The 25,580-nt window shown below is 45.6% G+C and overlaps 4 protein-coding genes and 1 pseudogene across 8 annotated transcripts; 2 read left to right on the forward strand and 3 right to left on the reverse strand.

The window, feature by feature from the left end:
• Positions 1-249: 249 nt before the first annotated feature.
• On the reverse strand, positions 250-3,144 carry LOC133898083 (large ribosomal subunit protein eL20z-like). Of its 2 annotated transcripts, none has more exons than XM_062338831.1 (5): positions 2,909-3,144; positions 1,761-1,940; positions 1,284-1,416; positions 1,087-1,204; positions 250-591 (listed from the first exon to the last, which is right to left on the reverse strand). In XM_062338831.1, exons 2-5 carry the CDS (start codon positions 1,768-1,770, stop codon positions 523-525), a joined length of 330 nt encoding a protein of 109 aa, XP_062194815.1. In that variant the 5' UTR covers positions 1,771-1,940; positions 2,909-3,144; the 3' UTR covers positions 250-522. The 2 variants fall into 2 exon arrangements, with proteins under 2 accessions (XP_062194815.1, XP_062194816.1); XM_062338832.1 differs by lacking the exon at positions 2,909-3,144 and adding an exon at positions 2,614-2,880.
• A 6,228-nt stretch (positions 3,145-9,372) lies between these two features.
• LOC133909824 (uncharacterized) lies at positions 9,373-11,644 on the reverse strand. Its single transcript, XM_062352373.1, has 2 exons — positions 9,865-11,644; positions 9,373-9,750 (listed from the first exon to the last, which is right to left on the reverse strand). The coding sequence occupies exons 1-2, from the start codon at positions 11,377-11,379 to the stop codon at positions 9,703-9,705; spliced, it is 1,563 nt and encodes a 520-aa protein (XP_062208357.1). The 5' UTR covers positions 11,380-11,644; the 3' UTR covers positions 9,373-9,702.
• A 691-nt stretch (positions 11,645-12,335) lies between these two features.
• Positions 12,336-13,855, reverse strand: LOC133902383 (uncharacterized). The gene is made up of 5 exons (XM_062343968.1): positions 13,811-13,855; positions 13,540-13,687; positions 13,372-13,452; positions 12,983-13,109; positions 12,336-12,901 (listed from the first exon to the last, which is right to left on the reverse strand). The coding sequence occupies exons 1-5, from the start codon at positions 13,853-13,855 to the stop codon at positions 12,625-12,627; spliced, it is 678 nt and encodes a 225-aa protein (XP_062199952.1). The 3' UTR covers positions 12,336-12,624.
• Positions 13,856-15,802: 1,947 nt separating this feature from the next.
• LOC133898109 (F-box protein At2g05970-like) lies at positions 15,803-24,045 on the forward strand. Of its 4 annotated transcripts, none has more exons than XM_062338835.1 (3): positions 15,854-15,997; positions 20,997-21,115; positions 22,826-24,045. In XM_062338835.1, the coding sequence occupies exons 2-3, from the start codon at positions 21,096-21,098 to the stop codon at positions 23,841-23,843; spliced, it is 1,038 nt and encodes a 345-aa protein (XP_062194819.1). In that variant the 5' UTR covers positions 15,854-15,997; positions 20,997-21,095; the 3' UTR covers positions 23,844-24,045. The 4 variants fall into 4 exon arrangements, with proteins under 4 accessions (XP_062194817.1, XP_062194819.1, XP_062194820.1 ...); XM_062338836.1 differs by having other exon boundaries at positions 15,857-15,997; positions 20,991-21,115; XM_062338834.1 differs by having other exon boundaries at positions 15,863-15,997; positions 20,975-21,115.
• Positions 24,046-24,168: 123 nt separating this feature from the next.
• LOC133898155 (uncharacterized) lies at positions 24,169-25,193 on the forward strand (annotated as a pseudogene).
• Positions 25,194-25,580: the final 387 nt, after the last annotated feature.

The raw sequence follows: 25,580 nt of genomic DNA on the forward strand, positions 1-25,580 counted from the left end.
TCGGGAGTCCAGTAGGATTGTAGCCAAAAGGATTCGGATCACGCGAAAAAAAAAGGATTCATGTTACAGATACATATAGCGTCCGCGATTCGTCTCCCGGGACGTAGGCATCCTGTTAAACCTCGCAAACAAGTATTTGAGTTCTTATTATTTTTCGTCGTGAACGTCTTCCTCGTATGATCTGATTGGCGCCTCCACTCCGATAAAATTACCAGATTGCACCATGTAAAATTGCGATCTTACATGACAGGTAAAGAATGTTGGTTTGAAGAATTTTTATCCTGACCGCTCGTGGAAAATATGCCAGAGCTCAGTTAGTGAAGAGTAATGAACATCCTCGTTGATGAAATACTACAGGGTACCAACAACAGATGAGGCTATGAACATTACGATCAAGAACTTGCTGAAGTGATACACGATGGATGATTAATGCGATCTGCTACCACTGACATTACAAGTTCCTTCTGAATGCCTCATCTACCAACCAAGGATCCTCCAGCCCTGTTCTCATAGCTCCAGAAATTACTTGTATGCACATATTATCAGTATCGCAGAAAGAGTAATAATTGTCACAACTGTGAAGATGAAAGCCTGCATGCAATAAACGTTTTGAAATGTTAGGGAGAAGTGAACTGTATCAAGTTCAAGTGAGCAAATTTATTGGAACAAACTGTAGAAGAACTCCGCAGACTAGGTGGCATGTCCAGCGTTCAATGATCTAGCTTTAAGGTTTCCTTGCATCATTCTACACAACGATATGCAAATAGCCAAGCAAAAACTACAGGGGGTTCCTCACTGATATATGGGCCTTCTGGTAAAATAGGAGAGAACCTCACCATGACAACGTGTTTATTTTTCTTTAGGGCCCAAAACCCAGTCTGAACCAAACAATTTACAGTTCAATAAATTAAAATAGCGTCTGACACCATCGAAAAAAACCTACAAAATTGAAAAACGAATTGGCTATCATGATTGCAGTTTTATAGACATGAACAGCTGCACTTCTATAGGGAAACATGCAGATATCTCTTTGCTTTCATACTGGAAAGTAACATGTTCAGGGTTTGTAAAGGAAACAGTACTAACCGCAATAGCCGAGGCAGCAAGACCAGGGCGCTCTCGAGGATCCCTATTATAGTACTTGCAGAAGTAAAGAATGGCTGCAGAGTACCAGATCAATGGACACAAGAAACCTAGAAGAAAACTGCAACAGAAACATATGTTTGATACTGCCAATGGAGAATTTTTAATCAAAGTTGATGTGGGCAGTAAAGCATACTTACGAAGACCATCCTATTCCACAGCCACAGCAAGGAAGCTGCCTCTCAAAGATTGCCAACCGTGGGTTTTCTTCATCTCTAAGTAATGTATACTTGCCAAGACACCCCTGGCAATGACAAAATTGATCCGAGTTTGCTGTCCAATGTAAAATACAAGTTGGATAAGCTAACATAAGTGATCATTTCAAATCTGACATGCTAAGATAACGCATAGCATGAGTATACCAACATCCTGTCCTTAAGCGTTAATGAAAAGCGTATTTTCACAAGTATGAAGTGAAGTAGTGAACTATATGTATTTGAATGAAGTTAGCTTATATCATACTGATGTCTATACATCACAAGTATACCAACGTCCTGTTCTGAAGTTTACAGAAAAAGCACAATTCACAGCGATGAACTCAAACGTTCTGTTTGTGGCTAAGGCGCTGCAGTTGTAAAGTTTCCAATTGACTCGCAAGAAACAATATAAATAGTTACCTTCTCCCATTTATTCCACAGCTGTTCTGCAAAAAAGCTGCCAGCGACCTTAATACCAATTACTGACAAGCAAATTCCTCCCGGCAGTTACTACTTCAACAAGTTTGATCGCAAGAATTTGTCATGACAGAAAGCTGTTGGGTACATCAAGCATGAAAGTTTGCCAGAGTCTTCATGTTGCTGCATAAGAGAGCAAAGTTATGTATAAGATTTCCATATTCAGATGAGAGTAAAATTGATATGAACAAACGTGTGAGAAATTGCATAAACTCCTTTATAACAGATAGGATCATAAGATTAGTCCTGCACCAGCAGGTGCCATGTCTAAATTTCCAAACACTAGTACACAAAAGCTTAATAGTAGGATGTAATAACCAGATCTACAAGGCTGTCACGAATTTGAAGTGCCTCCTACTGCCATTACAAAAATACAAAGCATGGGATTTTAACTCCTCATACACATGTTTTCCCTGTCTTGACAAGATAGTATTTCAGAAAACATTCAGGCTAAATGTCTATACATTAGAGCTAGTTTCGATGAAGACACAAATACATGTATGACAAAATTCAAGTGCTGAATTCTTCACACAAAAGAAAATTCAAGTGCTAAATACAATAGAAGGAAATACATGTCTCCTATGGCAGTTTTCACCGGGACTGTGAGTTGAACTCCTTATCTCTACCCAAATTTCATAGATAAAAAGCATGACACACATGTCACACCCTCAGATTGCAGAAACACCAGACTATGCCGTCTAATCTGTAAACTTTAAGCAGCGATTCTGATGCACGCTACACAACCTCTTCCTCAGATAACTTGAGTCAGTAATTCCATCAAACACATGGAGCTCACCATCCTTACTCCAGAGTCTAGCGCGCCATCCCAATGGGGATAAGAACTAGAATTCTAGAACTGACCATCCGACCTAGCAGCCACTACCTGCAAAAGGAGGCCCTCCAGATTCGATTACTCAACCCACCAGATCAGGATTACTAGCAACATAACCCACGGCTCGAATCTAATCAGGCTCACACCAACCAACCAAGAACCAGAACGATACGAGGACCACCTACCACCCCACGAACCAAATTCAAGAAACTCACACAGCAAGCAACCAAGCTGCCGCGGGGAAGAGGAGCAGACTTACCAGGAGAACAAGAAGCATGCGCCGCGGTCGGGTCGACGGGAAATACAAGGAGGAAGGGGATTTGTGGCGGCGTTTCTTGGATGCCAAAGGCCGCCAGACTTGGTTCCTCCTCGCCTTGGGGTTTGAGTGGAAGGAACTGGAAAAAGGCGAGGGCTTCTCGTCCGCTTGCTTCGCTTGGAGATCAGAGAGCCTTTCAGACGGACGCGGATCGTCTGCACTTGGCTGGTGAAGGGCCGGTTCGTCAGAGCTCCCATCTAAATTAAGTGGAGAGAGTGATTTTCGAGAAAAATAATTCTGTGATTAAAAATAATTATTTATTGATTTTATAGGCAAATCTATAGAGAAAGTAATTCTGGAAAAAAATTAGTAGAAATTTTTTCTTCATTTAAAAAATCACCCTCATATACTCTACTTAAAAAATAAAACTACTGTTTAATAGAATTTTCTCTAATTTAGAGCTCAGACAAATAGATCCAAAGTCAGATACGCACGGTTATTTTTCAAACGCTCCTTTGCAATCAAGAACGGTAGCGATTTTACTATGCGGTCACTGCTCATTAAGATTATTTTATTTATTTTACTTTGCACCTAAATTGTAGCACAGAATCCACGTCATTCAAATCAAATCAGACAACTCAAAATGGGCCATTCAAATAAGATCAGACGGCTCAAAATAGGGTGAAATAATTATAATGTGCTCCTCAGAATTTACCCCAACAGTCAGAGGCTCCCAATCCATTTTCGGACCATGGATGCCTCCGAAAGCTCCGTGGAGTGGATAGGCATGGACGCTGCTGCGCTCGCTTCTCCACCGTAATTCTTCACCGCTTTCTTAACGGGAGTTTTTGTGGTGTTTTTTTATATTATAGTATTTTTCATAAAAAAATAAAATTGTAGAAACCCATCTGCAAGTTGGGGTTCCGTAATCATGTACAACTAATTTTTTTAATGGTCTCACACACAGTAAACATCCACAATTTTATTAACCTCATTAAGGATATATACAATAATATTATGACAAATGTTTAGACAAGTGAAGATGTCACCGATGACTTCCCGCTTAAAAATTTCTACATCAAAAGTTAGCTTTGAGCATTTATTTATTTACTTTGGTGATGAATGACATCACAAGAGACATTTAGGGAGATATCACTTGGTGTATACTCTTTGCTGATGATGTGGTGCTAGTTGATAAGAGTAGGATATAGATTAATAGTAAATTAGAGTTGTGGAGATATACTTTAGAATAAAAAAGATTTTATATTTAATAGGACTAATATTAAGTATATGAAGTGCGATTTTGGTGATACTACGCATGAGGGAGAATGCGTTAGTCTCGGTGGAGATGTAGTTTCTAAGAATGATACTTTTCGATATTTGGGATTGACGCTATATAGAGATAGTGATATCAATGAATATGTTAATTATAGAATCAACGCCGGATGAACGAAATGGTACTAAGCTTATGTCATCCTTTGTGATAAGAGGGTGTCATAAAAGCTGAAAAGTAAGTTCTACAAGATGACAATTTGACATGTGACATTATATAGCGCTAAATGTTGGGTAACTAAACAGTGACATCCAATAATTAAGCCCCTGTTTCCTGCTTCTGGTTCTGGTTCTACTACTGTTAGAAATCAGAAGCCAGAACAAATAGGGTTCTAGAGAAGTGACATCTGGAGAAGTCAGAAGTCCACTTCTAAGTACAATGAACTAAAACTAAGAAGCTCGCTGAGAGATACTTTTTCGAAAAACTATGCGTTGAGAAGTCAAAAAATTATTGTAGAAACCAATGACCTGTTTCCAAAAGCAGCTTTTTAAACAAGTCAAAAGCATAGCTTTTTAAAAAAGCTCAAAATTAGAAGACTAAACAAACAGGTCATAAGTATAACAGATATGCATATGTTGCGATGGATTTGTAGCCATATAAGAAATAATCGGATCCGAAATGATGATATACTTGATAGAGTAGGGATAGCACCAATTAAAGAAAATCTAATCCATCATCAGTTTAGATGGTTCTGACACATCCAATAGAGGCCTCCAAAGGGACATGTGCATAGCGAGATACCGATGCACGTTTGTCGGTGTATCAAGAACCGGGGGTCCCTGAGTCCCGAGGCCAGGCCAGCCGTCCGCCACGTGTCACCATCCCACGAGGTCCCTCCTGCGAGGTGAGAAAAGTCTAAGTTCCGGGAGAATGTGCTCGGGGCCACAGACCCTGGTCCCCGAGCACCCAGTTCCCCGATGACCTGCAGAGTCTAAGTACCGGGAAGAAAGTGCTCGGGGAGGTGCCCGGTCACCCCCGAGTACCCTAGTCCCCCGACGATCAGAAGAGCTAAGTTCCGGGAGAGAGTGCTCGGGGACTGCGTGCAGCAGTCCCCGAGCGCACGGTTCCCCGAGGGTCAGTGTGAAAGTGCTCAGGAGAGAGTACTCGGGGCTGTATGTGGCAGCCCCCGGGCACTCGGTTCCCCGAAGGTTCGTGCAAGAGTGCTCGGGAGAGGGCGCTCGGGGAGGTAAACAGTACCCCCGAGCACCCGGTACCCCGAGGACAAGGATAAGCATTCTCGGGAGAGAGTGCTCGGGGAGGTGAATAGTACCCCCGAGCGCTCGGTGCCCCGACGACCCGGAAAGGCCCCCGAGGGGCCCGCCGATGAGGTGTTAATCAGTCAGAGGCCTGAGGCCGCATTTAATGAGCGTGCGCGGCCTGACGTTCCCAACTGCTCCCGCCGCGGTGTCAGTTCCTGCCATATTTTAGCAGAGAGCCGTGGGGCTATTAATTGCACGGGTCCCGTCCCGTGTCATCCGGTGTGTCTCGGGATAACATCGCCAGGATCAAGGCATTCCGCCTGCCGCCCTGCCGTGGCAGAAGAACAAGACAGGGCGGGCACGCCGGGTAGCTCTGTGGCTGCCCGGTGGGCCCTCTCAACGGCGCCCGTTGTCAGGGCGTTTATAGTGACAAGTGACCGGGCATGCGCCGCGTTTTCCACCTCCCCGGTCACTTCGCCCAGAGAAAATGATGACGCCTTTCTCAGCCATGGCGTCTTGGAACTTGTACCCCCTCCTTCCCGTTCGAGGCATGTCGCAGCCGGCGAGTGTATAAAAGAGTCGGCGCACAGAAGAGAACGGAGAATGAACGAACCACCCCCCAATCAACCAAGAATAGACCGAAGAGAATCCGACCAAAGATACATCCGTGACGTCCAAGAGACCGCAAGCATCGAGCACATAAGCACCAAGAACCAAACCGTAGTCCCTGCCCAAGAGCAAGGGGCCTCAAGTTCTTAGTTAGACACAATATTCTTGTAACCAGCAACATCCTTGAGGGACTTCCTCAGGACAGTTATTACATCCACACAGGAGTAGGGTATTACGCCCCTGCGCGGCCCGAACCTGTCTAAACTCCGGTGCATTTACTTCCCTTTGCACTAGGTCGATTATCCCTCACCATCGGCCGTTGCATTTACTTCCACTTCCATTTATTTCTCCGACAAACTTATTCAGGATCATCCCCCGGCCGAATCTCTAAAAAGATGTCTCTCGGGATCCCTGCGACAGGAGTTAATCCTCCGACAACGTTGATAATGTGAAGAGAGGCAAGAGTCGACCAAACCTAATATGGAGAGAGTCTGTAAAAAGAAATTTGAAAGAATGAAATATCACTAAAGAAGTATTCATAGATAGAAACATGTGAGAGTTAACGGTCTATGTATCAGAAACATCACTTATACTTTCTTTGTACTGTTATTACTTTATTTTTACTATTATTTGGACCGTTATTACTTGCATATTATTATTATTATTATTATTATTATTATTATTATTATTATATTTTAGTTAGATCTTATGGGTTTTATCTACTTGCTTAGGATAGAGATTTTGTTGTTACGATGGTGGCAACGGTAGTGGTGCGTTAAGCCCGATAACAGGACCGATGGTTCTCCATCTTCAAATGTTAAGATACCAAGGGTTTGGAATAGCAGGCGACTATGGGGTCATGCAAAGGTGCGACAATGGGTCACACTGTACAGAGGAAAGGCACACAAGAGCTTATGCACCACGTAGAAGATTCATTCAAGAGCCACCAACACAATCACAGGGGAATTTGATAACACAATAAACTTGTAAGTGTGAGATCGTAATAAAATCAATTGCACTTCTAAGTTACAAATTTCCTTTCATTAAAAGCCAGCCAACCTTATGAATTACGAACTGATGTCTTAAAGTTAGAAAGACGGATCATTTGAACCTTCGAGATTGTTTTTTTAATTGATGATGTAACCAGATTTCATCACGTGCGCTATCACATAGACACTAGATGATTTTGCAATTGTCATCTTCTCTCCCCCTGTGATATTCATGCTATTCCACCCTCTCATCATGCTTTCCAAGAGCCTATTTGTAAGGCTAATAATGAGACAGGTCAGGTTAAGTCCCTGCAGATTTTGCATCTAGTGGGAGTGGGGCAAAATTTGCCCCACAGAGGTCACAAGTTAGGACAGGGCCAGAAATTCACCCACGGGTCCATGGGCGCCCGAGAGACCTAACCGACCAGCCCACCTAACATCTTAACCCTAGCTAGCCTCCTGCAGTCCCGTCGTCGCTCCCGCCGAGCCGCCACCCACCTCAGTTCCCTGCTCCCACCCGCGGGGTCCTCATCGGGTTCAGGGTTGAGGGTGATTTTTCACCCATTAATGCTAGGGCTCGAATCGGGTTTTCTTTTTTGGGTTTCGAGTCAGGTGCGATGCGTTCTCTTTACATCCGGCCTCGATCTGCCCCATTGCCAGGCTACCTGATTGGAAGAGAAGGATCAGTGTGGGATTTTTTAGAATTTAATTTAAGTTTATACTAAATTTTTGGGATTTGAAAGGAAATTCTATGAGACCCTTCACCAAAAGACCTCTACGAGATTCTGATCCAGGTCGTCCTTTCCTGATTCAACGGCTGAGACGTGTAACTGAAAGGAAGAATGAGACACATGGTATGCAGAAGAGAGAGTCCTTCTGTAAGACGAATCTCATATATTTTGCTTCCTTGAGAATTAGATCCCAAAACTACCTTTCCAAAAATCCCCGTAGGGGCCTATGTGGTACCATTGTCTTCCTTGAGAATTACATCGGTAAATTAATCTTGGACTAAAATCTTAGTGTATCACTGATATTTGATATATTCTTTTGTAGGCAATTCAAATTGTTATGATAATTATTGGATTGATTGGAGAACACAATAGAAAATTGATAGAAGTAATGAAGTTGCAATTCAGCCTCTCTAAGGTGTGCCACAAATCTCACGTTCTCACTTGAAAAATGTGTAGCACATAGCTATTTTGTTACATATTTTTGCTGCTACAATATATAATATTTAAAAAGGTTACATCATCTAGACAATCATTTAGACTGTTTAGACGCTAGACTACGGGTGACCGCATAAAGAGGGTTTAGCATCTAGAAAACATTGCTGCTAAACAACACAACCTTGCAAGTTTGAAATCAATTCAAGTGCAATGCTTCTTCCATACAATACAACCGGCATAAAGGGACAGATATACATCGGTATAAGATTAAGAGGTGCATGAAAAACGGAATTACAATTTGATTTGCAAATGGGACACAATATTTGTCAGTATTAGACTAGTATTAGCCCTGCCCAAATCTAACATGACACAAAGAACCTTTGCTGATAAAGTTAGCTAGTTATATATTTTTGGAACACATGGAGGGCAGAACCGGCACGTTGTTTGGTCGCCCAAGTTGGCCATTGGCAAGGGACAATGATCGGATTGCTATTTAGCTAATCATAGAGGAAGAAAACAGGACAAGTTTATGCTTGACGGCAACTATTTAATCTACCTCACATGCATGTATCCCAGTGCCATGGCTAAGGTATGCCATTAGTTTATGTAGGACACTTGTTCAGATATATCTCCTATTATCTGTTACGTTAAAGTTTCATCTCATGAATGCTAAGCTTGAGCCGTGCAATTGGCTAGATGGGCTCTGATGTCTGTATCACAGTCCATGTTCCGATCATTATCAGAGAAAGCCCATAACCATTGTGCTGAGGAATTTTCATTTTTATAAAAATTGCAAATATATCCGGCTATTTTGAATAATTACATATCTAAATTCCTAACACTTTTCAACAGACGCTATGTTTAACAATAAAATGCATTATAATGTTCTCAAAATTCAAAACACTATTAAAATAGTCATTAAAAATCCTATGATGTAAAGGATGCTATCGTCTAGTGTTTGCAATTGTGAGAGCATTGGAATATAATATTTTTATTTTTAAATTATTGAAATGACATGTGACAAGAGTCTATATTTGTAAATTTTTAAAATAGACACATATATTTGCAACTTTTTATTTTTTTAAAGCTCTCGTGCACAGATTTGGGAACCAATGAAGTCATCGAGTAATCTGGTTACATCATGGAAATGGCAACAACTTGAAACCCAATTTGATGAATTAATTTACGCAGCCCTGGAAGTACAATATCCTTTTAATCTGGATCTGAGACTCAGTTCTGCATTAACATACTGGTAGCGGTCTTCCAGATCTTGATCTGGAGGACAATGTGGAAGTTACAATAAACAAGAAACTGAACCTGCAAAGCTTGAAATTGCCTAAGATCCTAAAACAGCTTATTCAACTCTTCTTAATACAGATAATGACTCTTCTATAATTTAATCGAAGCAGAATAAATACTGAACCGTTCATTGTAAATCCTAACAAGCAAATCCCCACCTTTCCAAGGCAATTAGGCGCCTAATTCTTCTTCCTCTTCCACATCACTCCTGGCCTCTTGCCACAATCTTGTACTTGCCTGTCAGTTGTTGCTGTAACAACAAAAAATACAAATCCCAACAGAAAATTATGGACTGCACTGCTAAATTTCTACAAACATATTAACATTTACTGTTACAGGTAGTAGCGGTTGTGCAAGATTTTACCTTCTCCCATAACTCGGTGTGCTCCCTGCAGAAGCCGGCAACGATGGCGCCGCCCTTCCCCTCCCGGTACTCGATGCACAGGCCACCGTCAAGGCCGCAGGAGACGTGAAAGCCAAGGCCGCACTTGGGCTGGGAGCACTCGAGCGCGCACCCGTTGCTGTTCTCGCAGATGTAGCACTCCTTGCTGAACCGGTGGGCGGGCACGCGGGAGCAGTCGATGCCGTCGCGGCCGTCGGGGTCCCGGAAGAACACCTCCGGCACGAGTAACGCGCACGCGATGTGCGCCCACAGCCCGTCCGTGGTGCGCTTCATCGCGCCGCCCATCGCCGGGCAGAGGCAGCATCTCGCCGGCTTGCTCTTCTTGGAGTAGGAGCACAGGGAGCAGAACCAGTCGCCGTCGGGGATGGCCTGCGACAGCGGGTTGCCGTAGCAGGAGGCGTGTACCATGAGGTCGCACCCGTCGCAGAAAACGATGGGGTCCGACGGGTCGCCGTCGGTGCTCGCGCACACGGCGCAGAGCACGCCGTCATCCTCCTCCACGGCATCTTGTTCTCGCTCTCGCGCCGCTTCAGCATCTCCACTCCTAGACTCTTTACGTGCTGCTTGCTTGGCATTAGCTGCTTTGTTGGCTTTCTTGCGCACTTCAACTCCAACTTCAGATTGCTTGCTATTGACGACCTCGCAGGCTTTCTTTTCTAGGTTTTTAGCTTTGCTTGGAGATCTTGGCTTGCTTGGTTTCATGGACACTAGCTCTTTGACTTCTTTAGGATTGATAGGTTTCTCAGGTTTCTTGAACTCTTTGCCTCTCGCGCAATCTTCAGCGCCATTTGCCACTCTAGGATTGATGGCGCCACCGCCGTGTTTATTGGATCCTCGAGGCCTGGCATCTTTGACGGCGGCGACGCGAGCCCCGTCTGACACCATGGATGGAGACAGCGAAGGCGGAACAAACGGCGGCATCACGCGCTTGTTCGCCGGTAGGCACACCGGGATCGAACCGGCGGCGTCCTCCGAGGGCAGCGGCGCTTGGACGCGCTTCTTGGCTGGTACACAGGGCGAAGCGACCATGTCCGCTGGCAGCGCCGCGCACAAGCGCTTCTTAGCCGGGACCCAAGGCGAAGAGATCATACCCGCCGGCGGCGCAGCGCACACGCGCTTCTTGGCCGGGAGGCACGCCGCCGGCATAATCGCATCCGCCGGTTGCGCATAGGCGCGCTTCTTTGCGGGAAGGCACACCGGGACGGCATCCTCCGGCGGCGGCGCCACAATGGCTCTCTTCTTTGCCGGGAGGCACACCGGCGGCATAATCGCATCCGCCGGTTGCGCATAGGCGCGCTTCTTTGCGGGAAGGCACACCGGGACGGCATCCTCCGGCGGCGGCGGGAGCACACGCTTCTTGGCCGGCAACGGCAGGCACGGAGTCGATCCAGGGATGGAATTGACGTACTTGAATCGCTTCGAGGGCGGCAAGTCACGAATGCTGCCGCTCGCAATGCCACTCTTGGCGATCTCCATGGGCCGCGAACGGCAAGATGGATGAGCTCAAGATTGGGGGTTTGGCGAAAGAAGGAGACGACTTTTGGGGCGCGGGAATCGGGAGCGGAGGGGAGACGTGTTTAAAGATCTCGCGAACGCGAAAATTTTTCGGGATTGGGAGTTGGAGTTGGAGGGGGAGAGCGCGGAGGCATTCCAGCAAAATTTTGGTTCGGTGGGAAGTCGAAATGGGAGGCGAGTAGGCGACCGAGGGCGTCTCCTTCTGGGTTCGAAATTTCGAATTGGCGGAATGTTTCGGCCGCGACGCGCCTGCTGTTTGCCGGAAAATTTGTGGTTCGTTGGGTAAGAAGTATGTGGCGGCGTGGCGCCAACTAGTGGCCCGTGCGCGCGTCAGGTCGGAGAGTTCGGGTCTTTCTGAATTATTTGAGCCCGATTATGTTTGGGCCCAATTAAGTTGGATAATTTATGGGCCGGTAACCTATCGTCTCGAGAAAAATGAGCAAATATCCTCTTTAAAACATCTAAGTATTTCATTAATTATCTTTACTTCTGTTTATGCCAATATATCATATTTGTGTTTTTTATAAGACTAGTTGAGTGCCCATGCTTTACAACATGAGCTGAAAATTTTCATTGGAATAATATAGTTGATTGAGGGAAATATATTCAAAATAACATAACACATGAAAAAAGTATTAGACCGACTCATTCGAAAGCGTGTAATGACTCAAATCAAGATAATGAATAGAACATGGAATTTTTGCGTCACCACGACATGAATAGAAACAGCATAGAAAAGTAATTGTGTGTGTTAATGCTCATGACTGATGACTCCTCCATCTACATCTGTTGTTCAGTTCAAGACTCCATCCCTGACATAATTGAAGACGTGTCTGATTGTGTGCTGGTTGTTATCTTTTGGTGCACATTGTTGGGAGACACCCCTTTGGCATGATATCATCGACATATATGCTAAATAAGATAACTGAAATATGTTGTAGGCAGAGAATAAATTGAAAATAAAAAATGTGCTGCGGACACAGAAAAAGATTGAAAAATCAAATAAACCTGAGATTGAGAAAAAGGAGTCTCTCTTGGAATCTTGGACCTCCAATATTGCAAACGAGCAGAAACATTGTGAAGACGAAATATTGAAATCCATATGGATGTGCAAAGTGACCTATCCTCCAATCTACAAAATAATCGTGAAAATGGTAAAGGCAACCGGAAATGTTTAGTCAATATGCTAAAAGGAAATGGGGCAGCTCAATTAAGTGGCAATGATCCATTAGCTGTCAGTGGAGGCATGGCTTGTATCCTAGCTCTTGCGCGTACAAAATCCCATTTACTTATTCCTGGATAAACGCCAGAAGTTTTTGGTGGCAACTCTTCCATTGCAGTAAGAGCTTCTTCATCGGATACCATTGAAGCATAGTTCTCGGACTTACATTGCCACGTAGACCCAATAGAAATAATACGGGGACCTTGGAATGCCAGCCACGCATCAGATAAGATTGAAGGGCTCTGGCTGCCATATTCTTCTCTGTAGGAAGTAAATGCATTAATCAGATAGTTCCAGCTAATGTTGTAATGACTAATGACTTTCAGCATAGAACCTTCTTACACTGTATTTGATGGCAACTGGAATTCAGCAATAACTCCTCTACAGGTTCTAAGAGGCAGCTTATTTGCGAGTTCGGGAAGTGAGCAAGCTTTGGCCCCAAGGCAGATGATAACTGAATCATAATCTCCTGCACATGTTTGGTAGTGCCTTAGGCATATCTAAATTTTTTGTGAACTGGTAGGTTGTAAACTGAAAACAGTAGAACTTCATGTTAGCTTCAGGTAGTCAAAAACCTTAAATGTAAATTACATAATACTGTTGTGCGTACTTTTTTCAGTTTAGCATAAATTAAAATCAAAATGTAAAGAATAATTGCCACAATACGAGAAAGCCTGAGTTTTTGTGAAGTGATATCCCTTGCTTTCTTTGTAGATTGTAGGAGAACTTACCAGTCAACTGTAGTAGATTATCAATATGTTCATTGTACAACTTGAACTCCTCCTGTTCACTTGGTGGTACGGCTGCTTCATCTGCTAGATTTTGTCATGCAAGGAGCAGTGTCTGTAGAAACCCAATAAAGGATTAGATCAACTTATAATGGACAGCAGATGACAAACAATTGACAGTGAGACAAAGCATGAAGGAGTGCCGCACCTGTAAATATTTCTTAGGGTTGATGTTCAGTGCCAGTGGCATATAGACTGCAAAGTCAAATGGGACACACAATCCAGGGACCAGACATTGCGCGACATCAGAATCAAACACCTGAAGGATGCAACTCTGGAGGCAAATCTGAGCATTCTAGCTTGGATAGATCAAAGCAATCGAAATGATGCACCAGAAGCATAAAAGAAGCACCCCGAGCGTATAATCTTAATTCAGCAGTACCTTCAGCAATATGTCAGCAGCCTTCTCAGTTGTCGGTGGTCGCATAATTCCCCTGCTCAGTCAAAACCTCCCTTGTCACTCACACACAAATCACAAGTGTACAACAGATAGCTACAATTCGTAAAGACAATGGTAGCTAGATAGATGGATTGCCTTCTCCATATAAGGGTCTCATATTGACTGGTTGTGTCCATTCCTGTGGCTCCATTTGCTTGCTCTGCACTACGCAGGAGATCCATGCACTATTTCTAGAACTCAGCACTCCTCCAGAGAAGCTTCACTGTAGTTAACGAAAAATCCATACACAGAACAACATTGAATTAAGCTGGATCCTGGATGCCAAACCATTCACTAAGTAGCATAAGTGGGGTATGAAACCACTGATGATTGGAACCATATTTTGCAATGTTTGAGACAATGGAGAGGGAGACATTTAGGTGAGTAGGGATGGAGAAGCCCTCCTGAGAAGCCCGACGCGCCTCCCTCGACCCCGTTCTCGTCGTAGATGCGTACGGAGGAGTGGGAATCCCTGGAGCTATTCGGACATCGCAGTTCTCGTCGAAGAATAGCCCCTCGTCCGTAAAGGTGCGTGATGATATGCCAGGAGGGCTCAAGGTGAGGAGCACGGGGCTGGGCAGGCACATGAGCGGAAGGGAGAGCTGCCGTGTGCACGAAATGAAGGGTGGCGAGGAAGCGCCGATTAGGCTGTCGTGTGTGAGGATCAAAGAGAGCTGAAGATCCTGGGAGGTCCACAGCTGCTGCAGGGGCGGTAGGAGCGTGTGCGGCGACGAGGTGTGGGTACGGGCCGTCAGAAGGGGCGGGCGGTGTGGCTCCCCCATGGTGCAGTGGTGGTGACACGCTGGCGGTGGCGGTGCGGCGACAAGACAGGCAGACAGCTCCCCGACCTCGCGGCTACCGGATCCGAGCGTGGCCTGGGCCTGAGCGAGGAGGCGGCGGGCAGCGGGAAGGCCACACCTAGGTGTCGGGCGCGGGAGGGTGACGGCGCCGATGGCTCTCGACGACGACGTATAGGGGTGGCGACAACTGGCACGGGAGGCGCATGGTGGGGGCTGCGGTGAGGTGCTTGGGTACAATTTTAATTTTGATGATTTTCCTAGATAACTTTAGAAAAAAATATATTTAATGAAAGTGATAATTATTTTTAAACATATTAATATTTTTGCATGTTTTCTATGGTTTCTTTTATTTCCGAGTTTTTAAGAAAATATATTAAAAAGTCACATAAGTTGACTAATGACGATCGCGAAACTTGTATTTTTGAGAAGCCCACTGACAAAACAATGGCCGAAAAACAAGAATAACGCTTGGCAAAAAGTTAGTTGCATACTGAACGATCTACGTGGTCGGATCAAATTCTTGATTTTTATTCTCACTGTGTCTGCCACTACCGCGCACCAAGGCTAATGGAATCCTAGTGTTCCATCTCAAAAAGAAAAATGTTGTGACATAATTAAAATAAAACCTATCGTGAGAATGATGAATAAAGCTTGGGGCACTAAATTATCTGCGATATACCTAATCTATTCAAGAATGTAAGATATATTTTATTTTAAAAAATCATCAAAATTAAAATTTGATTATTATTCTTTTATAATATATTATCAATTGCTATAAATTAATATTATATTAAAAATATTTTGAAAGATAAATCTGTCGAAACAATTTTTATATACTAAATATGTATATACTTTAACTAATTGATGATCAAAACTTATGAAGTTTAACTTTTCAAAACAAATATGCCTTACTTTTTTAACAGATGGAGTAGAGTAATACATGAAAATTGAGTTTGGACTACTGTAGCTTTATTTACTTTTCCTTCAGTTGTAAATTCTGTGGCATATTTTTATGAACAAGGATTCACTCCATGGGAAAAGCAAAGGTCATGTCAAAGTGAGAAAAATATGGACCCCACGAGTCCACGAGACCACGACTACGGCAGCGACCAATTCTAATGTACATAGTACTTGCCAAAGTCACTCGGCGGGTCGTTGGCAGTCGGCCCCTTCGCTAGAAACCAATGTCCAATCCCAGGCCTTCTTCGTGGCGCCACACAGAAACCGCCCGGAAATCCCCACCTCCTCTGCTGTTCCCCGAGAATCCCCACATCCTCCCCCGCTCTTCCCCGCAACTCCCCCAATCCCTATTGATCACGGCGGCGGAGAGGTGAGATCCCATGGCCCCTCTGATTTCTTGGACTCTTGGTTACGTGTGCTATGCTCACGGTTTGATCGGTCGATTCCGAGCTTTTTTTGTGGGAGTTCTTGGTTCCGTATGGGGCTAAGGGTTTCTTGGTTATCCATGGCTCGATCCGAGCCCGTGGGGTGCCGATCGGCGTTTTGGGCGGCAGGGGCGTGGTGTTGAGGTGGTCGATTGGGGGGTTTTGGTAGGGTTTGGGGCTGGGGATTTTGGCGTTCTTCGTCTTGCAGTGATGTGATTATGCGGCCGTTGCAGATGTTACGATGCATGATTTTGTGATCATTATGTTGCCACGCGCGCTCTTAAAAAATTATTTTTTTTGTTAGTTTTAAGAGAAGAACGGGATTTAACAAAGATGGCGATCTGCAGTGTTGTGTCTAGTTAGTTATCCTGTGATCGTTTCGATGGATTGGAGTCATCACATGTGTTCGTTATTCGTGTCAGCGTCTTCATAAAAATTCATTCTTTCCGTAGTTATGCAAGAATATAGTGAAAAGTGCAGTCTAAACTTAGCAGCAGCAGCAGCAGCTTATCACCATCTTTGTGGCCACTGTTTCTAAAATCGAACAGATAGGCGCTAGGCACCACCCCTAATTGCCGCCTTGACCGTTTAGAGTGTCTTCAATAATACATGTCAGCTATCTATAAGGTTGTTCATATCAGATTTTTGTCTACGTGGAGGAGAGAGGTGAAAAAGAGAGAAAAGCTAGCTCTTAATGTGTAGGTAGACTATAACACATGAGGCATTAAATACAAGACAAAAGGTACATGGTGATTGGTTGAGAGAGAACATAGATGGATGGACTAATTAAAACTTTAATTAAGCTATAAACCAACAATTGGAGAGGTAAGCTTTTGCACTATCTATATAATGTGGAAGAAATAATAGATAGCAACTAGCTACACTGTTGGAGATGCTCTTAGGTGGGTCTTCTAGCTTGCGTAATGGGCAATCAGGCACTACCCTGCTGCCGGCCTAATGCCTAATGGAGACTTTTTACAACTGTTTACAGGAAATTATCATGTTAACTAACCTGTTCATTTTTCCTGTGGTGCACTCTTTGTTCGGTTAATTCAAGTGCTATTACTTTGATCTTGTACAGTTTTAGAACACAAACAATAAAAGACTATATTGTTTTGTGATTTAGAAAGTTTATGTTATGGGCTAGGCATTGGGTCTGAGATATAGCTTGTTTGGGCAGGAATCACTGTTCATGACGCGCACTGTAGCTGTGCGGTACTATAGCCCGGATTAGAGATAAGATTAGATTAGTTAGAGATAAGATTTGTTAGTTAGGACCACTCTTATATATATCCATTGCAATCAAGCAGAAAATAGATAGAAAAGAAGGTTCAGAGCCTCGAGAGAGAGGGCGGACTCATCTATCTATCTGCTACCCCTTTTCATAATCAACGTCCATATCATTTGGTATCAGAATCATCTCCTTCCTACGACCACCACTACCCTTCCCTACCATCACAGTTCCATTAGCCAACTCCCACCACACCCATCCATCATGGGAGAGCCGATCACCAAAGAGCCCATGAAGTTCTTCCAGACCTACGCGGAGTTCCTCGACCATTTCCACTTCGGCGCAACGCAAAAGGTGGAACAAATGGTGCAGACGGTGAGGTGGGCCTTGGCGATTCCTTCTTCTGCGCGAAGCAGCAGATGGAGGACAACGCCCGCAACGTTGAGCCAAACGACGAGGGCCCGTTGGTTCCTGCTGAGTTGGCTACTCCAGGCATCCTCCGCTTCGCTCTGCCAGTCTATGCAGCATCGGCCACCCCTGCCAGCCACTCGTTGGGCAGTCTCTCACTCCGCTTCGCAGGATCTCCACTGACTCCGGCCACCGCCTGACATCTTCCGACGTTGCCCACCTCGACCTTGGCCGATCCGCTCCTCTTGGTGCGGGATCCATCGCCGCCTCGCCACTCGACCCACACGGGGCCGCTGCTCCTCCATCCGTGCCGCCCGCCCCGTCGCCCTGCTTGGATCCGCTGTCGCCGACTCGATCCACGTGGGGCTGTCTCTCCTCCGTCGTGCACCGCCCTGCACCGCATGGCCGTGCAGATCCGCTCGGTCGCTCCTCGGCGCCCCGCCCTCTGCTCGACGCCGACTGCTCCGCCTAGCCACCCGATAGCCGACCGGCGCCACCCACTCTGCTCGTGTCGCCACCCGAATCTAGCCTCCTGCTCGATGCCGCCCCTCCGACCAGCGCCGCCTCCCGCTCCACTCGTAGATCTAGCAGGCGCTCCTTTGCCCCCAACATCTCTGGGCTCGTCTCGGCGCCGGATTTGTCGCCTTCGACCACCTGCTCGGCCGCTACGTCCATGCGCACATGCCTCGGTTGCCTACGGCCTCTGCAGCCCCGGCCGCCCGCACGACCCCCTTTCGCCGGACCTCCCAACCCCCACTTTCCTCCGCCCGGCGCCACCTACGAGATTTTCGGCGTCGTCCACCCTGGCGCGCCTCTTCTTCGCCGACGCCAGCCAGAACCACGAGGGGTTGCAGCTCCTTTGTCGTGCACCGCCTGCGCTATCGGGCCGCATCTGCCTCCAACAGACGTCTTGGTCGAGTCGGCGAGATGCTCATCGATTTCATGCTGGACGTAGCTGGCCTCTCGTTGGCTTAGTCTGGCGGCTTTGTCAAGGCCCTCGGCAGTGCACCAGCCAACGTCTCCTGCACCATCTCCAAGCTCGACGGCTCCTCCACCTGCCTCGGCAAGTTCAACGACAACGAGTTTGGGCACATGCTCGTTGACATCCTGAAGCAGAACAACGTCAACTTGGAGGGCTGCCTGTACAACCAGCACGCGCGCACAGCGCTGACCTTCGTCATGCTCAAGCGCGCCGGCGAGCGCAAGTTAATGTTCCACCGCAACTCCAGCGCGGATATGCTGCTCATCGTGGCGGAGCGCGACTTGGACCTCATCCACCGCGCCAAGGTCTCCCACTCAGTGTTACCTGGACACAGACTCGGGTATCGGAATCCGACTTGGACTCGGGTGTCCGATTCAGTAAATAAAATTTAGACACACGAAATACAACTCGGAATCCGACACGGGTGTTGGAATCCAACTTGGATTTGGGGTGTCCGATTTGGCAAAAAAATTTGGACACTGGTGTCCAAGTAACACTGCTTCCACTACGGCTTTAGTTTGTTGAGTCTCCGCTGGACGGCCTTTGCCTCTCCTTCCGTGGCACTCTTGGACCCAACTCTTGCTGCCGCACCCGACATATTCATCAATGGGAACAAGCACACGCTGGCTGTAGAGGCAACTTCTGCATACTAGCATGCTGACAAGATCCAGGAGGCTATGAAGATGTGTCTTGGAGTGCATCACAACCTGTAGCCTGTTATTAAGGAGTATGGGCAAGACGTCACTAATAGTGGTGATGAAGGTTGTTTTCCTCCAAGACATAAGAATTCCTGGTCCCATTCAGATATTATTGCCCAGCAGCTTCCAGTATTCTTGGGTGTGCCGGGGCTACGCACTTTGGGGTCACTTCATGTGTTCTGGGCAAGCCTTGCCCTCATCCCTTTGGCCACAATTTTCTCCAGCTTTGGCATGGTTTTGCACCACAGTGATGGCACTGTTGTCCCCTGGAGCATCGTGAGGATTTCACCATGCCCTGGAGACTCCCTACAGTTAGTCACATCCGTGGGACCGCTTCCAGCAGCAGCAATGTTCCCTCTTGATAGGACTGGCCCTAGTGATAGTTTGCTCCTCTTCGACACATGTTTGTGCCAGGCTCTTGTCGACACCGGCTCTACACACTCCCTCTTGGCAGCCACAAAGGTCCAGCAGCTCGGCCTGCTGCCTAGGTGCTCAACCCGGCCTCAAGGTCCACATGGTCACCGACGACAACGTTCCAAGCCTTGGCGTGTGCCCATCTGTCCAAGTTTCCATCATCGGAAAGGAGTGTGAAGCCGTCTTGGGCATTCCTTGGCTCCTCTCCTTGGGACCAATGCTTTGGGACTTCACTCAGCTCATTATGTCGTTCTGCCGCACTGATCGCCAAAGAAGCATCATCCATACTGCACCTTAGCTCCTCTCCGGCTTTGGAGCCATACTGAACAAAGATGATGGTGCTCCGTGGCTCCAGCACACCAAGCCTGCAGACACCTTTTCGTACATCGCGCCTTCTTCAATGTCACAGGCCAAGTACAATGTATTCTGCTATCTTCATCAAAACTTGGGCAACATCGACCTTCCTTGGCAGCCTACTGAGCACGCACAAGAGACATCACATCCTTCGCCGCCTTCAACGCCTACAACTAGGGCCACCACACAGCTCGAGGATAAGCTGTCTTCGAGGGGTGGTGTAATGTTATGGGCTGGGCATTGGGTTTGAGATAGAGCTTGTTTGGGCTGGAATTACTGTTCACGACGCGCACTGTAGCTGCACGGTCCTGTAGCCCGGATTAGAGATAAGATTAGATTAGTTAGAGGTAAGATTTGTTAGTTAGGACTGCTCCTATATAAAGGAGAGCGTAGCACCCATTCTAATCAAGCAGAAAATAGACAGAAAAGAAGGTTTAGAGCCTCCAGAGAGAGGGTGAACTTATCTATCTATCTGCTACCCCTTCCCATAATCAACATCCATATCAGTTTCTGTTGCAAGGTTGTATTTACTTACCTATATGTGCATTCGTTTTTATGTAATTTGTGGGAAACAAATTGGGTGTAGACCTGATTTGAGTTTTTTTTTTTAAATAAACTGACTGAATGCAATTCCAGTGACAGTTGAATGATAGTAATAGAAACAAAAATAAATCCCTTATGAAAGGATGCTTTTTCACGGTAACAGAAGACTGTAGAATTTTGCTAAGCTAGCAATACTTAGACAGGAGGTCCTCCTTTGGACTTTTTGAGTGCTGAAGCACTAAAAATGTTTTCTTTCACTCGCTCCTTTTAATCATTATGATAACTGATGCAGTCGCTTATGCTGAAAGCAACAGGATGTGTTCTCTCCTCATTTTTTTCTGAAGTTTTGAGATATAACGACGCTCCTGTAGTCAAGTTTGGACTTCTACATCACCTAACTGGTTAACAGTGGCATGTCTGCAAAGGTGCCAAGGTACTGTTATCACATACCCATGAGGCCACCATCAATGAATACATTGACTTGGTTAAATTACATTTGAAGTTTTCTGTCATTGGATGTGATTCTCGGTCATTCATGTTTTTTGTTCAGTGTTGAGCTTACTGTTGTTTGATTGAAACAATGATCTTAAGATGGGCTACATAACACATACTTTTATTGCTTTGTTTTAATAGAAAAGACAAGATTTGACTCGGAAGCATGCATGCAGCTAGCATGCCCATGTCTTTCCATGAGATTATATTCTCTGAAGATACATATATAGACAAATGATACTCTAAGCTCGATGAATTGGATTGTCATATTATCTCATCAAGTAATCAATGTGATTACTGTTGCTACTCCATTTTAGCTATTTTCTGGATTTAGGAAACTTGAGCGTTACATTGTACAAAAATAGGTTATGCTGCTTGGTAAGGCCTCACCTTCATAGGTTGTAGCTGTGATGAACACGAGGCCTGGTCTTGAAGATCCTGTGGGTAGGAGCCATGATCACCCTCCTGGTGATCACGGCTGGGTTGAACAGGGAGGGCTGAGAGGAAACATCACAGCAGAGGGAGAATAACAGAGAGAAATAGGGAGGAGCAGAGGGGCTGACGTGAGGTAGAAAGGGGAGATAGAAAAAGATAGGGAATAGATACTTCTTATTGCTTAATTCCTAATACAGGCTACTGCCATGAATATATAGCCGACCAGGAGTCCCAAACCGACTCCAATTACAACTCAAACTGTCTTATCTCTAGCTAACAGCTAAATTGATTTAAACTGGACTCTATCTCTAACCTAGCCGACTGGGATTCTATCCTAAACAACCAAACCGAATTTAAACCAAACTGGACTTTATCTCTAACTCTATCTCTATCACCCGAACTGACTTCAAACCATCAAACTAACTCTGGACTATTACCTCTTGCCTTGCCGCCCATAACACTGCTACTTTTGTCAAAGTCTGTTCATGAAGGCAGCAAGTTAAGCTGTTTTTATCAGAACTCTACCTGTGTATGCGCTCAACGTAACAAAAACAGGTTATGCTGCTACTTTTGTCAAAATCTACTCATGAAGGCAGCAAGTTAAGCTGTTTTTATCAGAACTCTACCTGTGTATGCGCTCAACGTAACAAAAACAGGTTATGCTGCTACTTTTGTCAAAATCTACTCATGAAGGCAGTAAGTTAAGCTGTATTTATCAAAACTCTACCTGTGTATGCACTCAACGTAACAAAAACAGGTTATGCTGTTACTTTTGTCAAAGTCTAGTCGTGAAGGCAGCAAGTCAAGATGTTTTTTTTTTTAATCAAAACTCTACTTGTGTATGCACTCAAGAGTCAAGAGGTAGATGTTTCGTTATAACAATCTAGCTTGTTTCACCAATTTGACTTAAGACTTAACAATTTGCATTTTTTAAGTAGTTCGCCTTTTTATCTCTTCAATCAACACACATATATAAATGAGAGCGGCATCTCATATGGTTTTCACTAGATTTGTATATATGTACTGCTCTTTAGTTGTACCTATCAGAAACATGCTGTATAAATTCAACTCGATTTGAGTGCATTGGATACTGAATAGTGATAACCTTATCATGTTATTTAAACCATTTCACAAACTAGCTGCTAGAAGTTATTGTCTTTATTATATTGTATTTTCATTGATCCGATGCCTACTGATACTAGGTTTTTTTTTTCAGGCTCGTAGAAGGTAACTCCAGTGGCATGGGAAATTGGGCTACTCTTCAAAATGATATTATTGGGATAATAATAAAGAAGCTTGCCATCCCTGACTATATCAGATTTCGTGCTGTGTGCACCTCTTGGAACCATGCCTGCAGGGATGTGTCAAACCGTCCAAGGGTAGACCCATGGCTGATGCTCCCCCCAATTCAGCTTGGTGCTCAATTTTTTTGTGTTCCTGAAAGAAAGAATCAAATCATCCATCTCCCTAGCACTGTCTCACTCTTTGGATCTCTATGGGCTCCGATTGGTTCTTCCCATGGTTGGCTTATCTACTTCAGTCAAACTCATGGAACCATGCAGCTGGTTAATCCCATCAGTGGCACACAGATCCAACTCCCCCCAATAGGACGTAGGGCCTTCTCTAAGGCCATGTTGCTTGAGATGAATGAGAGGAACTTCATTGTTGCTGTCCTTTATGGTGACCAGAAAGGTTATAAAGTAACACGAAAAGGATCTAATAGCTGGTCATCGGTTGAATCAAAACACATTTTGGATGATATCATCAAGCATAGAGGTCAGCTGTACACCTGTGATATGTACGGTACGGTTGAGCTGTGGGCAGAGCCGCCCCGTGCATGGCCAGATGAGGAAGTCACGCATCAATGGAGGTTTCGCTGTCTGGTGGAGACCCCAGCTGGTGATTTGATTAGGGTTAAGCGCCAGAGTCAGAATAAGTTTGCTGTTTGGATCTTGGATAAGGAGACCTTTTCTTGGGTGGAAATTGACAATATTGAGCCTCTTGCGCTTTTTGTCAGCTACTACAACTCGGTCTGTTTCCTGGCGAAGGACCACCCCAACCTGAAAGCAAATTGCATCTACTTCATCGACACCAACAACAACCTGTGCGCATTCAACCTCGAGAACGGAACTAAGGAGCTTGTTGAAACCCTTGCAATTGGCCTAGCCCGTAACGACTATTACCGTAGGCCTCTGCGAGACCAGCTATTATGGTTCATCCCTTCACTGAAATAGCTAGGTAGCAAGGGAAAGTTGTGCGCCGGTTTATCCTAAGGTAGACTCATATGCGATAGCAGGCTTGTATGGCACTTGTATCCCCAAAGTTAACTGTATGAACATGCTTGTGGTACTTTTGTGGCTTAGTCAACTATTTGAGCTTTGAACAAATCGTGTATATGAATTTGAAGTGCTGTTTTAAGGTGATTTGGTTTGTAAATTTGTTCCGAATAGTCAACTGTCACTCGGTTAACCCTGGATATGTACGAGGGGCGCGTGGAAATGTCAGACGCGCTCTCGAGCACAGCGACACGCTCCTCTGCGCTTTCTGTGGAACTCATCTCTCTCTCGAATTTGAAACTCATTTCTCTTGTTGCCGCGGCCAGTTGCTGGAAAGAAATTTTATAAGTCTCATAAAGGTCTTTCTCAGCCGGATCTTATAAAATTTCTTTACCTGGTTGCTCCTATAGTGGAGGTCTCAAGGCAACAAAGAAACGCCTGCAACTACAACACTGTCGACGTCGCCCGCAGCAGCAGCTCGAGCCCCTTAAAATCAATGGCGGACAGCGCGCGTTCGGCGTTCCACAGCCGCCACCGTGCATGCAGCCCGTGACCACCGCCGTTGTGCAAGAACCACCAGTGCCGCCGCCGCAGCAGCCGCTCCGGCTTGGCCAGATGCCGGGCCAGAGGGGCTGGTGCGGCTGGGCACGCTGCGTGCTCACTGTGTTCGTCTTCCTTGCCGTGGCCGGCAGCTTCGTGGGTGCGGTGTACCGCGCGCGCCACAGCTCGCGGGACCTCGCGTTCGTGATCGTCGCCTACTACCTCATCGCGCCGCTCCTGTGCTGCGTCGTGAAGCTCGAGAAGTTGCGGCGCAACCCGGCCGCCAGGGTGGTCGAGCGGCGGCGGGTCAGGATCGCCGGCCGTCTCAGCGGCGCTGGGCAACACGTTCGCGTTGCGCGTGGCCGATGCGATGCCGGGGCTGGCGCTGAAGCTGGCCGTGTGTGGGGTCACCGCGGTGGACCTCGGAGTCGGGTTCTACTTCCTTTTCTGCAGCAAAGATGCCGAGTGCTGCAATGCGGAGCACTGCCGTGGCCAAGCTGACACTGCCGGCGGCCGGCCGGCGAAGGCTTTGCACGAGCTGTCCCCGGAGGAGAAGGTCTAATCGTGTCCATAGGCCAGTTGGTCTCAATCGTGTGCATTTGATGACGAAGCAAATAACATACATTGCCCAGTAATGGAATCTAGTCAGTGTGTGCAATTCAGATTACATTTGTTTCTTTTAATAATGTGGAAAGGATGTTACCGACCTCCGTACTGTCAATGGTACAGAACTCAGATGATAAATACCGCTAAAATTTATTTGGCTACTGTAACTGATATATGCTGCAATCGCTCGACTTGTTCAAATTTTTATATAGACTCGAGTCCTGGCAGCCAATCCATGTCCACCTAAATACTTAATTAGAAGTTTGTTTGGTAGAGTTTCGACTCTAATAATTTTTATAGCTATATATTTATAGTTTTATGAATTTTTTAGCTAGAGTTGAGGATAGAAAGGTGATGTTAAAGTGAGTCATCTTGTTCATATTTTATATTAAAAATAAATACATAAATAACTTTGTTTCAACTTACAAACTCTATATTATGCATAAATCTCAGAGTGAGTTTTTTTTTCAAATAGACCTAATTCTCGGACAGTTTAACGTGCCGGAAGCCAGAGCAACTGAACGAGGAAGATGAATCGCCGCTGCCGTG

This window comes from Phragmites australis, chromosome 2 (genome assembly GCF_958298935.1).
Source record: "Phragmites australis chromosome 2, lpPhrAust1.1, whole genome shotgun sequence".
NCBI classification, from domain to species: domain Eukaryota; kingdom Viridiplantae; phylum Streptophyta; class Magnoliopsida; order Poales; family Poaceae; genus Phragmites; species Phragmites australis.

What these genes read in the sequence shown, in the direction of transcription:
- LOC133898083 (XM_062338831.1), bottom strand. An exon ending in TGTGGAATAGGATGGTCTTC is followed by an intron (nt 1,205 to 1,283) that starts GTAAGTATGCTT and finishes TTTCTGTTGCAG; the next exon opens with TTTTCTTCTAGGTTTCTTGT. An exon ending in TTGCTGCCTCGGCTATTGCG is followed by an intron (nt 592 to 1,086) that starts GTTAGTACTGTT and finishes TATTGCATGCAG; the next exon opens with GCTTTCATCTTCACAGTTGT.
- LOC133909824 (XM_062352373.1), bottom strand. Translation starts at nt 11,379, where the DNA reads ATGGAGATCGCCAAGAGTGGCATTGCGAGCGGCAGCATTCGTGACTTG. An exon ending in ACACCGAGTTATGGGAGAAG is followed by an intron (nt 9,751 to 9,864) that starts GTAAAATCTTGC and finishes TTGTTGTTACAG; the next exon opens with CAACAACTGACAGGCAAGTA.
- LOC133902383 (XM_062343968.1), bottom strand. Translation starts at nt 13,855, where the DNA reads ATGCGACCACCGACAACTGAGAAGGCTGCTGACATATTGCTGAAG. An exon ending in GCTTTGTCTCACTGTCAATT is followed by an intron (nt 13,453 to 13,539) that starts GTTTGTCATCTG and finishes AAAATCTAGCAG; the next exon opens with ATGAAGCAGCCGTACCACCA. An exon ending in TAATCTACTACAGTTGACTG is followed by an intron (nt 13,110 to 13,371) that starts GTAAGTTCTCCT and finishes AAACATGTGCAG; the next exon opens with GAGATTATGATTCAGTTATC.
- LOC133898109 (XM_062338833.1), top strand. Translation starts at nt 15,852, where the DNA reads ATGTCCAATCCCAGGCCTTCTTCGTGGCGCCACACAGAAACCGCCCGG. An exon ending in TTGATCACGGCGGCGGAGAG is followed by an intron (nt 15,998 to 22,825) that starts GTGAGATCCCAT and finishes TTTTTTTTTCAG; the next exon opens with GCTCGTAGAAGGTAACTCCA.